The sequence below is a fragment of the Labrus bergylta genome, chromosome 14 (assembly GCF_963930695.1).
Source record: "Labrus bergylta chromosome 14, fLabBer1.1, whole genome shotgun sequence".
Lineage (NCBI taxonomy): Eukaryota > Metazoa > Chordata > Actinopteri > Labriformes > Labridae > Labrus > Labrus bergylta.
The window spans coordinates 18,505,297-18,520,704 of NC_089208.1; the positions used below are offsets into that span (position 1 = coordinate 18,505,297).

The 15,408-nt window shown below is 40.3% G+C and overlaps 1 protein-coding gene across 1 annotated transcript in view; it reads left to right on the plus strand.

The window, feature by feature from the left end:
• The first annotated feature begins 1,320 nt into the window (after window positions 1-1,320).
• Window positions 1,321-15,408, plus strand: part of LOC109988379 (protocadherin Fat 3) — a 67,265-nt gene continuing 53,177 nt past the window's right edge. The window contains exons 1-5 of the mRNA XM_065963270.1: window positions 1,321-4,287; window positions 4,389-4,523; window positions 5,134-5,335; window positions 11,433-11,551; window positions 13,115-13,313. Of these exons, the coding sequence (XP_065819342.1) occupies window positions 1,321-4,287; window positions 4,389-4,523; window positions 5,134-5,335; window positions 11,433-11,551; window positions 13,115-13,313 (3,622 nt within the window). The remainder of the gene's footprint in view (window positions 4,288-4,388; window positions 4,524-5,133; window positions 5,336-11,432; window positions 11,552-13,114; window positions 13,314-15,408) is intronic.

A 15,408-nucleotide genomic window follows, 5' to 3' on the forward strand; every position in this document is an offset into this window, starting at 1 on the left:
TATACACATTTACTCTCCAGCAAATGAACACCTTAAAAGGTTTTAACGTCAGTTTTTTGCGTGAACTATTTCAGATTGCCACTGCACTCAGGGATACAGTAGTCAGGTGCATGAAACTGGGGCAATAGCTATTTAGTTTTATACGAGGATGGCTGCAGCCTAGTAGACAACTGCCTCTCGGGATATGTTCACATGAATTTTCCATTTCGGGCATCACCATCGACTTCTGCGCGGCTGCTTTGTGCGTTTCTCCCTTTCATTCTTTCTTTTTTCCCCCCCCTGAATTACATTGGAGAAAGGATGTGGAAGGATTTGCTTTCAATGATCACAGCTGTTTCGTCCAAAGGGAGGACACGCCGCGATGTGTGAGTATGGCATGTATGAGATAGATTACAGCCTTGTTAATTAATGTCCAGACTGTAGCTCCAGGCTTTAGCTCACAAACTCGCAGATTTTCCACGGAGGAGAGCTCCCCTGCTTGTGCAGCAGCAAAGGAGATGCATCTCCCGGGACAGTCTCCCTATGCTGAATTGTGAATTGAGTCGTTATAATCTGACAGCCCTTTTGGCGCTTATATAAATTTATAGAATCGGTCCTGCATACAGTGGGCAAAAGGTGGGCTCGATTTCCATTGTATCAGTTAAATAATATTTTCTAATTAAGTTTCTCTAAAAGTTGTATAATTATCTTAGCGTTAATGTGTCATTGATTTAAAAAAAAAGATTGATTTAAAAAAAAAAAAGAAAAAGTAATTGACATTAAAAAGTAAATAATTATTTTTAAACAAGATGCCCTATTCTCCGTTTCATTTCATTTCTGTCAGTTTCTCAATTTGGGTTTTAGCTGGCTTTGTATCCGAGTTTAGACTACCTGATGATAACAGCTTGAAACAAAAGGTGTTTGTGTAGCACATTGATTTCCCTGGTAGTCACTGTCAAAAGAACAATGTATTAATATTTTTATTGCATGAAAAGGGAATTTTCCTGAGCCCTTTTAACTGGAGTTATGTTTCACTTAGGCTGTGTTAAGTGCACTGTGTATTGATGTGCTATGTTTTAAGGGTTGTCTTTGCTCCTGTGCATTCCAGGGTAAAATAATCAGTATTTAATGCAACCTGTTTGAGCTCAACATTGAATATTTTATCATGCGCCGTAGTGACACCAAACCACAAAGATCTTTAAAACTTTGTCTGACAGTTTTCCATGTCTTTTTTTAAGCATGCAGAGCATATTCATCTAAAAAAAAAAATCACCAACTGAACACAGATCTATTTTTCTTGTTATTCTTCCATTTATAGGGTGACTTGGTGATGGAATAGTGATGAAGCCTAATCGGTGGGGAAATATGCTTCCTCCACCGATCTTCTCTCTCTTTTTCCGTTTCATATACCTTTCCCCCCTCCTCTGCTTCCCCTTACGCCATGCTCAGTTCCTGCCAGAAATGAGAGCAGGACAAGGTCTGCTTCTCTTCACCCAGCCCGCATATAATGCTACTATCTTTGAAAACTCTGCTGCAAGAACATATGCCAGAAGCCTGATCAAAATGGGCATCGTTCTTGGCCCACCTCGGTCTTTAGATATAAAATACTCCATTGAGTCGGGAGACAACGAGGGAATCTTTCAGACTGAAGCATTTTTAATTGGAGATTTTTGTTTCCTTCGTGTACGTACGAACGGGGGCAGTGGGGCCATTTTGAATCGGGAAGTACAGGACAATTACACGGTGACTGTTAAGGCATCTGCCCAAGGCGGCCTAGAGGCCTTAGCTTCTGTTTATATCAAGGTCTTGGATACCAATGATCTCAGACCTCTCTTTTCCCCAACCTCATATTCATTCGTTGTCCCCGAAAGTGCCCCTTTGGGTGCCAGCATTGGACGTGTAACAGCCACAGATGCTGACATGGGCTCCAATGGAGAGTTCTACTACTTCTTCAAGAACAGAGTTGACCTCTTTGCTGTACACCCAACCAGTGGGCTCATAACCCTAACAGGTCAGCCCAGAATAGACAAACAAGACACATTCGAGTTGGAGGTACAGGTGGTTGACAGAGGCATGAAACTCTATGGGAACAATGGTATCAGCAGTACTGCCAAGCTGTTCTTAAGTGTGGGGCGGGTGAATGAATTTGCCCCTGTTATCAGTGCAGTTGCAATCCTTCCATCATGGCTGGACAAGGACCCAATCTATGCCATAGTGACTGTGGAGGACAAAGACGATGGGGTATCAGGGGATGTAGAGTGGGTATCCATCATTGAGGGTGACCCCTTTGAACAGTTTGTGGTGGATCGATCACCTGTCGGGAATGAATACAGGGTTAAATCATCAGACACAGTCGACTGGGATTCATTCCCTTATGGCTGCAACTTAACCTTCCAGGCCAAAGACAGGGGTACACCTCCTAAGTTCTCTAATACACAAGTTGTTCAGTTATTAGTCACTAAACCAGAGCCTGTGTTGGCGAATTTTGAGAAGGATGTTTATGTAGTCAAGCTGAGTGAAATAGCTCCCCCAGGCACTATTGTAGAGGTGGTGAAAATCTCCCCAGCTCCTCTGAGTGTCAATTACAGCTTCAGCAGCCTCTCAGATCCAATGTACTTTGATATAAACCCTTTGACTGGAGTTATTATGACCACGAGGCAGCTGACAAGGATATCACAGGATTTCATGGAGATGGAGGTGGTTGATATTTATAGTCAGAAGCAAGCAAGGGTCCAAATCACCATAGAGGATGCTAATGATAACTCTCCCCTGTTTAACAGGCCATTCTACGATGTTGCGGTCAATGAAAGCTTACCTGTAGGAACTGTTGTTCTTGTGGTGTCAGCGGTGGATGATGATAAGGGGGAGAATGGATATGTCACCCTCACAATAAGTGGTGAAAAATCTCTTCCTTTTAGCATAGATCAGGACACAGGGGAGGTGAGGATAACAAGAGATCTCGACTTTGAGTCTTCAGAGGATGTCTATACGTTTGCCGTACGGGCCTCTGATTGGGGTTCACCCTACAGAAGGGAGAGTGAAGTTAATGTCACAATTCGTCTTATAAATATCAATGACAACCAGCCTCTTTTTGAGAGTGTTTCTTGCAGGGGGATGATAAGCCGGGAATTCCCGATCAGGGAGACTATTGTCACCCTATCAGCTGTAGACATGGATGAGCTGGGAATGGTAAAGTACAAAATACTATCCGGGAATGAGTTAGATTATTTTGACTTGAACCCAGACTCTGGGGCCTTGTTGTTAAAAAGATCTTTAGCAGTGGATAATTTAAAAAGTGGGGTCTTCAACTTGAAAATTGTTGCAACAGATGGAGAGATGTTCTCTGATCCCACTTTTGTGAATGTATCTGTGGTGAGGGGCAGGATGCCAGCCAAGGGGTTCAACTGCAGGGAGACCAGGGTAGCCCAGTTGCTGGCTGAAAAAATGCTCGCCAAAGTGTCCGCAATGTCTAGACCGAGAACAGACGAGACATACGTAGACATTTTCTCCATGAACAAACAGGCTCCACAGTTTGAAGCCTTGCCCACGAGTATTTTAGTGAGAGAAGACCTTGCTGCTGACGCCAGTGTATTTCAAGTGAGAGCCCGAGATGGTGACACTGGCTTCAACGGCCGTGTTCTCTTTTCCATATCCGATGGTAACAAAGATAACTGCTTTAAAATCAACATGGAGAATGGTCTGATTACTGTATTGCAGTCCCTGGACCGCGAGAGAGCGGATCGTTACTTCCTTAATATCACCATCTATGATCAGGGCATTCCTCAGATGTCCAATTGGAGATTACTGACCGTGATAATAGAGGATGCAAATGACAATGACCCCCAGTTCTATGAGGACAATCCCTCAGCTCTTGTTCCAGAAAATTCAGCCATTGGCATGGAAGTTGTAACCATGACTGCATTTGACAGAGACAGTGGTCAAAATGGACAGCTCACCTATGTCATGCTGACCAGTGTCCCCCAGTTTGGCATTGACAGCGAAACAGGGAGTGTATTTGTTGCGAGCCACTTGGACAGAGAAACCTTCCCAATGTTCATACTGAAGATTGAAGTGAGAGACAAGGCCGAGAGAGGCACTCGAAGATCTTCAGTGACTACCCTGACTATAATAGTGGAGGATGTCAATGATTGCGCCCCAGTTTTCATCCCAAGCAGCTATAGTGCTCGGGTGCTTGAGGACCTCCCGCCAGGGGCTGTGATTACGTGGGTGCAGGCTCAAGACCCTGACATTGGCCCAGGGGGACAGGTCCGATACTCCTTGCTTAATGACTTCAATGGCACATTTGAGGTAGGTGATGTGTGACTACTTCTAATGTCCTTACTTTAGCAAATGGTGATCCTCTTTTTATTGACACATTGTGATGAATGAGACTGTAATGCTTTGTGCAGGTCGATTCTATGAGTGGAGTGTTGAGGATAAGGAAAGAGTTGGACTTTGAAAAACAACAGTTTTTCAACCTGACAATGCTCGCCGAAGACAGGGGAATACCCAGCCTCATCAGTCAGACGTACGTGGAGGTGGAGGTGTGTAAAACACATAAAAACCACATATACACGCACACACACACACACACACACACACACACACACACACACACACACACACACACACACACACACACACACTTTTTCCCCCCGGAAACATTTCTATGATCAGATTCATCAATGAAGCATTACAACTGATAGTTCCTCTGATTCACTCCAAGCTTTTAAATATTGTGGCAATTTTTGTGTTTTTCATTTTTTCATTTTTATTCTAAGGAGAGAAATACCTGGGTTATAACATTAAGATCAGAGTTTTGCACTAACACTCCCCAGACGAACCCATAATAATGAAATATTATGATGGTTTAAAGACAAGTTGCATGCCTCACAATTCAGGTCAATTAAATTCAACTCTTTCAGGGTTTTTTTTTTCAGTTAAACTGAAAATAAGCTAAAATAATTTAATGAACAAATAATTCCTGTTGGGAATAATGTTGTTAGTGGACAAGTAATCAAAGGCGGCGTAATACTTTTTGGCCTAGTTGTGTTTTGTTTTTACATTCCTAAAGTGTAATACTACACATCTCTGCCTTCACTAGTTCTACACATGTTAGGTCAAAAATTAACATAAATCTTTACATTTCTTCAGGTGGTGGATGTCAATGAGAATTTGTATGCACCCTACTTCTCCGACTTTGCTGTGAGAGGCTCAGTGAAAGAGAACTCTCGTGCAGGAACAAGTGTCCTGACAGTGAGCGCAAAGGACGACGACAAGGGACGTGATGGCGTCCTGAGGTACTCTGTCAGAGGAGGCAGCGGACTGGGCACTTTCACCATTGATGAAGACACAGGTGAGATACAAGATCAATTTTGAAGTCTATTTATGTAAAGTGAAAATCCACTAACATATGCCATGCATACAGTATCAACACTTTACTGCATCATGCGTCTCTATATATAATAGGAAGGGTTTACCACCCTCTGCCATTTCTTTATGATTTCATGTGTTTTTAGTTGTTGTGCAGATTTTTGGTTGTTTTATACCCCTGTCACATTGTGGGTTTGCATTGGAAATGGTTTACAGAAAGTGCTACAACTTGACATGATTTTTGGGGGGTTTTATATGAATGTGTGTATAAGTAGTAGAGAGGAGGAGAGAGTATGATGTACAGACAGAGACAGAGTTTTGATGGGGCCTCACGTGGGAACTGTGTACTGGGACATCATTACTGTAATGAGGGCAGCATGGCAGCTACACTGGCTGGGCCTCGGGCCACTCAGTACAACTGATCCAGTGCTGTGTGGATAACATTGATCAAGGCACTCCTGCACAGCACCACCATCCATTCCAAGGGTAGTGAATCACAGTGACTTATTCAAGAAGGCCTGACCCAAAATAAAAATCCCGCCGTTGTTTTCAACAGTCCGGCAGTCTCCTAATCTAGCTGAAAACATGATGCATTCAAACAGGACTCACTCACCCAGGGATACAATGAATCAAATAGCAAGTACAAAAATAGGACAGTTCACTTCACAGTTCATATTGGCTTTCTATACTGTAGAATGAAATGCCAACTACTTGTTTGTATCTATCTATCTATCTATCTATCTATCTATCTATCTATCTATCTATCTATCTATCTATCTATCAATCAATCTACATATAAAGCATTAAAAGGCATAAATGCATAATGTTACTTATGTGTATGGTACCAACTTACTTACATTTTTACAAACAAATGAAGTAGACAAGGTGTTGTGAAGAAAGTTGGCAACTCAACACTTCAACAGATTCATATTTCACCTAGGGGAAGAGATGTTCATGCGACGTAACAACAAGATCGCCTTGACAATTTCCCTGCATTTATATTGTTTTTGGGAAATCGGACTCCCTGAGTACAAATATGTAAGCTTGATTTTAAAAGTTTTCCATTGACAGCACTGTTATTACCAACTGGGCAAAGTTTGCATCCTTAACTTTTCCATCTCAATAGAAGTAGTCATAACTGAGACCTTTTGCCCCACGTTAAGGCTCATTGCAGGCTCTGTCACTATCCATGGTGCTGAAGACTTTAAACCCAATTACCCACTGTGTCTCTCTCCATGGTGCTGAAACACTCAAACTTCTAACTCTCAAAGCAGTCCCTCATTCTATCTTCTCTGCATGATGCCGTCCTCCGTAGTGCGCTGTGTTTCATAATCACCCTTGATGCAGTGAAGTGTTGGCACTGACAGGTCCTCTATTTCAAAGGTGAGATTTAATGGGGCTTAAGATGGAAATCCCTATTTAACTGTTTAAAAGTAAGCAGCCAGTCGTATATCCCTTTCTTCCTGCCAGTTTCTACTTATACTTAACCCAATGAACTGTTTTACAGAAAACAATAAGCAATAGTTTGATTTAATCATAGCTTATCATCATAACCAAAATGTTCTATTCTAATTTCCCACCCATACACCCATCAATGCTTTTGAAAAAACACACCCAGTTTGTCTTAATTTTTACAACTTCTTTTGTTTGCTCTTAAAATCATCAAACTTTAAATTCAACTTATCTCCATTTAAACAGCAGAGCTTTATAACATGTATTTATAGCCACTTGCTAGTTATATAATTAGAACAGTAATCTATTGTACAGCAACGGCCAAAATCAATTGTAATTAGTAATTGGAAATGTGGAAACCTGTGCTGCTAAAAGGTAAGCTGTACCATTCATTTTAGCTGGTTGTTGATTTAGCATTTATTTTTGTACGGGAAACACTGGCTGTGTTCCTCTGTTGGCCTCTCTCCTCACCTTTTGGCACACTGGTCTCTACAGTACATGACTTGCACTGGAGGCCTGTGCTGACCTTTAACTAGGCTAATTAGTATTGACAGTAGATGAGAAAGAAACTGATGAACAAATGGAGGGGAATGTGTCTCGCCCTCGTTTTGCCTGTATCTCTTTATGTATAGAACTATGTACACATAATTACACACTGTTTGCACAGTGTATCTACTGTACTGAAAGATAAAACAGTATTGGAAAACTTAGACAGATCCCTACAGTCTTCAGAGTTAAAGCCTCAGTAAGGAGCATCACAGCCAGCAAGAACGTTTATTGAGTGCAGATTTTCCAGGGGAAATCAGGGTGCTTGTTAGAGCAGAAAGAGAAGTGAGAGGGGAGTGAATGTGAAGCGAAGAGAGGAAGGAAGAGGATGCAGGGGAGTCTATAGTACAGAAAGAAGTGTCAGAAGAAAATACACCTTTCTTTTCCCCAGGACTTTTTAGACATATCATTTTTCTTTTCAAAGTTTGTTTGTACAACTGGTGGCTTTTGTTGTTTTCCTAGCAAATATCAAATGTGATGTCTCTTGACCAGTGCCTTTATCAGAATAAGATTATCAGACACAGTAAGCACAGCATGGTAAATTATTGTACATCAAGCGCTTCATTTTTGTCTTGTAGCATAGAAGTCAGTTTTGTCAGGCGTGGACAGAGAAACTCTGCAATGTCCTCCCACCGTGCATTTAGATGCCATGTTGAGTAGCTCTGCTTTGACTGCTTGTCAATCTGTGGCTCTTAGTGCCAAAAGTAAGTATGTGAAGATAGAGTGTGACAGACAGTGAAGAAGAATAAAAGAGACAGAGAGAATGAGAAAATGTGTGAGAAATCTATTTTTTAAAGCCTGTTTTAACCTCCCGACACACACACAGAACTATATTTTGCTAAATGACATTATGATGGCATCTCGGGCAAACTATGACATCCACAATGTTTGCTTTACTTGCTTATGAGTGCCCCCTTGTATCCCACACTTGATGTTAAAATGTATAAGATGACTCACTCCAATATGGATAGAAAATAAAGGGGTTATCTATCAGGAAAAAAAAAGACTTGGGATCTTCTCTGGCTTAAATTCTTACCAATGCTGTACTTTGAAGAAAAATTGGTATTCTTGTCATCGGTACAGGTGAAAGCAAGCCCTGCAATTTCTCATTGGGTAGCTGTCAGAAGCCACCGCTCCTCTATTAGTGCATTTGTAAGACCCAGGATTTGTCACAGTCAAGATAGAGAAGTCTAGGTTTGTGCAAACACACTTCAAAATGTAATTTATTCGGCATTTGTTAAAAATCAAGAGGCTATATTTCCATCTTTTTTTCCATTTTTTTTCTGCTGCACATAGAGCTATTCAGTTTTGTCTAAAAGTGCAGGGAAATGCACTCAGTCTTCTCTCATCAATCATGGAATTGATTATTGGGTATGGTGGCATTAGTTCGATTGAGGGACCCCAAAAAACTGTTTCTCAAGACAGCAGAAATTGAATTGACATGACAGATAGATGTAAACCCAAGCACACGGCAAACTTCTAAATGAGAAAATATGCCATGACCCTTCAAATTTTTTGTTCCCTCTTTGAAGTGTGTTATTTATGGTGAGAATGGATGCTGTCAAGATAGATTTATATTGAATCCACTGAATAGTGCCTGTCGGTCTTAAAGTTCAAAGAGCTTTTGAAACAGCCAGCTCTGTTTTCCTCGTCTCTCTCTGTCGAGCTCTCTGACAGAGATGAGATGTGGTTTGAAAAGGACATGGCCAAGGACGACAGAGCAGGGATGTGTTTCAGCAAACACTTTTACTTTGCATTGTGCATGCCCTGGGCAGATGCTTAGTCATAATCTGACATGTACACACACTTCTTGGTGATAAGGTAACACCTTAACCAGGCGGCTGAAGAAGCTGCAACGAGATTGACTGGAGTGCATTAAAAAAAAGGCCACACAGTCACACTTCTAGTCACTGATTTGTATTCTAGTTGACTGTAACCTCTGCATGTGGGGTGCTGAGTGGAGGGCAAGGCCAACAGCAGGCATCTAATGCATTACAGCAAACTCATTTAATTTATCTGCATACTTACAAAAAATGCACTCATGAATGGTTTTTTTTGCCTTTAATAAATAATTTTAACAATCTACTCGGAAAGAATCACTGACATTGTGATAAAGATCTCTGGCCAGAGTTGTTCACTAGACAATATGTTTTTATGATTTTTTAGATTATATCCTCCAAAAACAATTTAATGGGGGGCCAAGGGCAGGGAAACAAGAGAGAGTGGCATAAAGAATGTTTATCCCAAGGGTTTGGAGTCTGGGCTGCACCGTCCAAGCTCTCTTTGCCTCCCTGGAGTCACAAACATCAGTGGCATTTATTTTGGTCAAATTAAAGGAATCCTCGGTTCAGTCCTCTACTTTCACTGCATGGCTAGAGGTAAAATAAGTAGTTTTAGATTCAGTTCTATCTGACTATCTATCTTGAGGCTGTCACTTGTTATTTGGAGTATAGAGTGATGCTACTTACCGTACTACTCTGTTATTTGTCATACTACAGTTATGTCGTCATGGCTACAATGTGGTCATGTTAGAAAATAAAACACATATAAGGTTATTTTAATTTGATTCAGGCTCGACGTCAAGCTATTAAACACTGCCAAATACTAAATATGCTGCCACTACATCTACTTCTAGGACTAATTCTAATGTCAATATGAACACATTGTCTGTCTCTTTAAAGGGACAAAGTCCAGATGGTGGAGGATGAACATACGCTTAGAGACATCAACCAGTCTTTAACTATAAAAAGCATTAAAGCAGTTTTAGGCAAAGAAAAAGGAACCAATGCAAATACTGTACATACGTACCTGCTCTCATGTCCAGGAAGTCACAGCTCTGTTATTTGCTTGCAGGCATTGGTGCTTGCATAGACTCTGCAAGCATTTACACATACTGGTATGTGGTACTTTCCTTTCTGTTAGTCTAAGTGACTGACTCATGCTGCTGTTTTTTTTTGTTTTTTGTGCACTATAAACATATGCATCTACAGCTTCCTTTGCCCGATTGACAAGTTTGGTCAATATTCCCTAGCTGACTTGTGTAATTTTTAGCTTCTAATGGAGATAATGCAATTAAGTATACAGTACAGTTTCATTTTGACCCTGATGATGCTTGGACTGGTTCTCCTTCTATCTCTCAGATCATTTTGTCCATTCATGTCTGAGAATACTACTCTTTTCTTTGGTGTGCCTCAGGGATCTGGGCTGAGTCCTGTATTATTTTGCCTCTGTATGCTTGCATTTTGTTATAAGCAAATTCAAAGGTATCACTTATCACTCCTATGCTGATGATATTCAGTGGTATATACCGTATGTATTAAATGCTCTACTACTTTTGCTACTCATTTTTTACTATCTGTGTAGCACTTTGAGACGGTGCTCTGTGAAAGGTGCCATCCTTAATAAGGTAAACTTGCTTACTTGTTTAAAAGAAACACACTCATTACCTTGCACCATTGTGTTGTGATGCTCATTAGCTTAGAAATAACATAAGGAACTAAAAAAACTAGAGAATTGTCCAGCATGTGTAATTTTTTTTCTGCCATTATTCCGGTCCTGCTTGGCAGATTTGTAAAAAATAAAAAGCTACCCTTGTGTCATCCATTGTAAGTGTTCCCTTTGTCCCTCAAGAGGTCACCAAAGCTGTCAGCTACTCATCTTCCTTAGGGCCACTAAACACCCGCCAGTCAATGTGTGTGAGTGTCTGACTGTCTGTGTCTGCGTCTTTATCGGTGCAGGGCAGTTTGGGTACGTTTAGCACTAACCAAATTGCAACGGGAGCAGTTTGGTCAGCTGTGATTAGCTGTTGAGAAGCTGAAACATTGAAGGTGACTACAGCGGAGCCAGTAATGCCTGTGAATGTCACTGAAGCCAGGACATGAAGTTTACTCCAAATTTGTGTCTTTGCCTCTGGAAACTTAGTATTCAAAGACTTGCCTTGTGAGATCTTTTAGGGATGTATTCAGCTGATGACACTTACACACACGCACACACACACACACACACACACACACACACGCCTAATATATGTATTATCAAGCCGTGGTAACAACTGCATTAATCTTTGTCCTCTGTTTCAACAGGGGTGATTTACACTGCTGGTATCCTGGACTGTGAGACCAAAGACTCCTATTGGCTTACAGTTTATGCCACAGACAGAGGGGTCACACCCTTGTCAGCTTCTGTTGAAGTCTTCATACAGGTACCCACATTCAGCTGCAAATACTCAGGACATGTTTATCATGCACAAAAGGCCTTAAATAGAGTAATATCTTTGGATTTTTGCACTGAGAAACAAGCATTAAGATTAAATGCTTCAAGCAGGGCTGGTGTAAGATAGTCTAATGTTGGGGAAGTGGTGGAGTTGGCCTATACACACCCCTGTTGTTAGGTTATTTGCATATTTGCACACATATAACCTATTCAGGAGTTGTGTCATTTTATGAAAGGTTGATGTAAACAAAATAGCTTTTTGTGTCTATCTGTCACTATTACCCTCCTACATTTGCAAACATGTTACTGCAGTCTAGAATTAAGTCTTTTAGGCATCCTTATTGTGCTGATACTTAAAATAAACAAAGCATGCACAAGAGGCCGTATAGAGGGAATGTCATCAATGTGTTATTAACTGAAAGACAAGCAGAGAAACTTTAATGCATATTAATTCTGCACAAATTAGATAAACTACAGATTTTCTTGTTTTAAGTGATATTGTTTTGATATTTTCCAAACATCTTTTCAAACTTGGGGGTGGGGGGAGGAGCTATGTGCTATTTAAATAATAGAAAAAAAACACTTCTGGCATATTTTTACTTCTTAAAAATATTATGAAAATTGTATGAAACATATTAGCATCTTTGTCCGTATCCATCATTTAAACATTGATACATTTTTGCAAAGATTTAACTGCAGGCCCGTTTTCATGCTTTACAAAATAACAGTATGATGGTAAGCTATCACTGTGTCATTTTCTGAAATAATAATGTTGCTCTGTGCAGTGGATAATCATAGCAATGCTGACTGTCTGTAAGCAAGTGATACGCACTGGAGGGAATTCTCTGCTTCAGTTTCTGTTGTGTTTGGCAGTAACTAATCCACTGTCTAAACAGTGGAGTGCACACATCACTGCTACAACCCTGCTTGCCCTTTGGGGGAGAGTTCAGTGGTGTATATAAAAAACAAACAGCCTTTTCTGGCTTTAGGATATCCAGGTGTGGGGATGTGATCGGGTGCTTTACTCTCAGCCTCTTCATCACAGACAAAAATAGGGAGATTAATCAGGCACAGGTGCTCCTCGTGCGGCTGAACCATCTTGGCTCTGTGTGCCTCCCAGCAAACACTCAATCAACGCACTGTTTGCTATAAATATTCTAGATCTATGCTGTAAGAAGAGAAATTAATCTGCAGTACATTTTATGTGACATCTATGACATTACTGGTGAACACATTTGGTGATTTATAACCCAGATCATGTGTGTGCTCCATTTCATGAGGCGTTGATTAAAAAAGACCCTAAAATCTGTAGATAGAGTTTCCTTACAACAATAAGATATTAAAGTGCAGGCAGATTTATAAGGTTAGGTTTTATCAACTTGCCAACTGCCAGCTCAGATCAAACTCAGAAGATAGTTAAGCTAAAAACAAAAAACTTTTTTTATTCCTCTCTTTTGCCCAATACTTGTTTCCTTCTCTCTCTCTCTCTCTCTCTCTCTCTCTCTCCTGTGTCTCTCCCTGTTCCTCATCTTTTCTTCTTTTTCTTTCCCAGGTAGAAGACGTAAACGACAATGCTCCTCTCACCTCTGATCCAATCTACCACCCAGTCGTCATGGAGAACTCTCCGAAGGATGTGTCAGTCATCCGTATCCAGGCGCAGGACCCTGACCTCACCGCCACGCCCAGTCGGCTGAGTTATCGCATCAGTGCTGGCAACCCGCAGAATTTCTTCTCTATCAACCCCAAAACAGGTTCGACTCGCAGACAGACACACCATTTGAAAAAGCTGAACTATCTTGGTTGTTTTCTCTGAGGTTAGACATTGAATACTAATGCTATAAGTTGTATATTCTTGAAAATAATAACGATTATGTTTCTGCTAATTTGTTTACGATACGCTAGAATGTACTTTTCTCACACCACTAAGTCTGCATTCATTCAAAAGAAGGCTTAAGTTCCCACACGACGAATCAAAAAGACCCACATACACACACACACACACACACACACACACACACACACACACACACACACACACACACACACACTCTTCACTTAATATTGCTTCCAGTCTTTTTTATGGGTCAAAGCTCCTCAATGCTCTTGAGAAATTGAATGAAGTATGTTTTTTATTAAGCCCACGTGTGGGTGAAGTTGGCAAACTGTTTCAGGAGAATCTCCTAAGACCTGCAATTTGATTTTTATTCAAAACATGTGGTTGCCAACTACCTTATGGGTTCACCATGAGCCCAACTGGATCAAGAAAGTGAAAGAGTCTTACCTTGTGAAAAGATTTACACAAAGCCTGTGGCTGTATTTTACCTTTTTGAGTCTGTAGGAAAATACTGCATGAAAAATTAAAGCCTGTGAATGTGAAAAAATCCTCGCACAAAAGATACAATTTGCATCTTTTTCTGATCCTGACCTATTTTACCTTAATGTGTTTCCATGAATGTGGCCTAATCTTCTGATTGGTTGATTGAGCATTGCACTTCTTTAACATGGACAAGGAGCTTTCAAAATTGAGTAAATAGATGCAACAGATCCAGACGTCTTCTTTTTATGATTGATATTCCTCGTCCTTGTCAAAGTCTTGTGCCTACATTACCCACAATGCAACCATTGACGGTTTGACTTTTGGAGGTGTGAGATTTGGGATTGTTATGCTACTTTTGGCTATTGTAGCCTTGAGCTTCCAGCTTCAGAGATGTGTAGCGGGCTACAGAGGACTGGTTAGCTCAGTTCTTGCAAACTTGTCGTCTGAAGTTCAACGTGACATCACTTGAGGAAATTGTTTGATTTTTGCTATGCTTTATGCTACTTTTTTCTTAACCTAAGAACAGATTTTATTATAGGTGGATTTCTCCTTAATTGTTTGAGACACAGAGTTGGAGCTTTCCATTTAAATCATACACACGGCTTCCATGATATTAGTCAGTTACTAAGACGTTCAAAAATAGTTCTAGGTTATATAATTGTTGTGTAACCTTACAGTTAAGATGATTTGTGTGCATATTTTATTTATACATCCGTAAAGTGTTTCTAGAACCACTAACCTTTTACACTTATCTGTGAATTTTATACAATTTCTGTTTTTACATCCCCACATGAAATCCCTAAGAGCTCACAAAAGCCTAAAAAAAAGAGAGGATTTACAACTTCAGCATATGAACTGAATATCATCTCACAACTTGATGTTTTAACACCTCTCTAATCTGTTTGAAAGCCAAGTTTCAGTCAGTGCCTGTCTTGATCCTGTACTTGTCATGGAAAAGCCTCTCTTATTTTTGAGTAATCCTGATTTGATTGACACAATCTTTGAAGTCTAACAGACTTGCCATATATGTGCACAACATGTTAACACGTTTAAAAAAAACGCTGAATCAATTCAGATGCGTGTCTGTTTTTTTTTTGCAGCTGAGATTGAAGTCTAGGGAGGTCCCTGTGCATTCTCAGCACAAGCTTTCCTTGAAGCCTCCATTAAAGAATTATTGAAGAGGTGAAATGTTTTATTTAAATGCAGAGAGAAAAAAAAGTTGTGTAGTCGTTTCCTTCTCTGCCCTAGATTAAGTTATGAGTGTTTAAGTAAACAACAAAGGATGTGAATTCTGATTGAAAGAAGCATCAAGGTAGTCATCAAAAACTGATGTACTAAATGCAACATTCAGCATTTCAGTTTTTTAATCTTATGGCAGAAAGAATCCCCTAATGGTGTGTTTCTGAATGTTCACTATGTGGTGGGCATTCTCTTTAAGTCCTCCATCATTAGTCTTTCAGACATCATACATACACTGTTAATATTGATCATATATGAGAGGAAGCAAATTGAAAAGGCTAATAGTGATG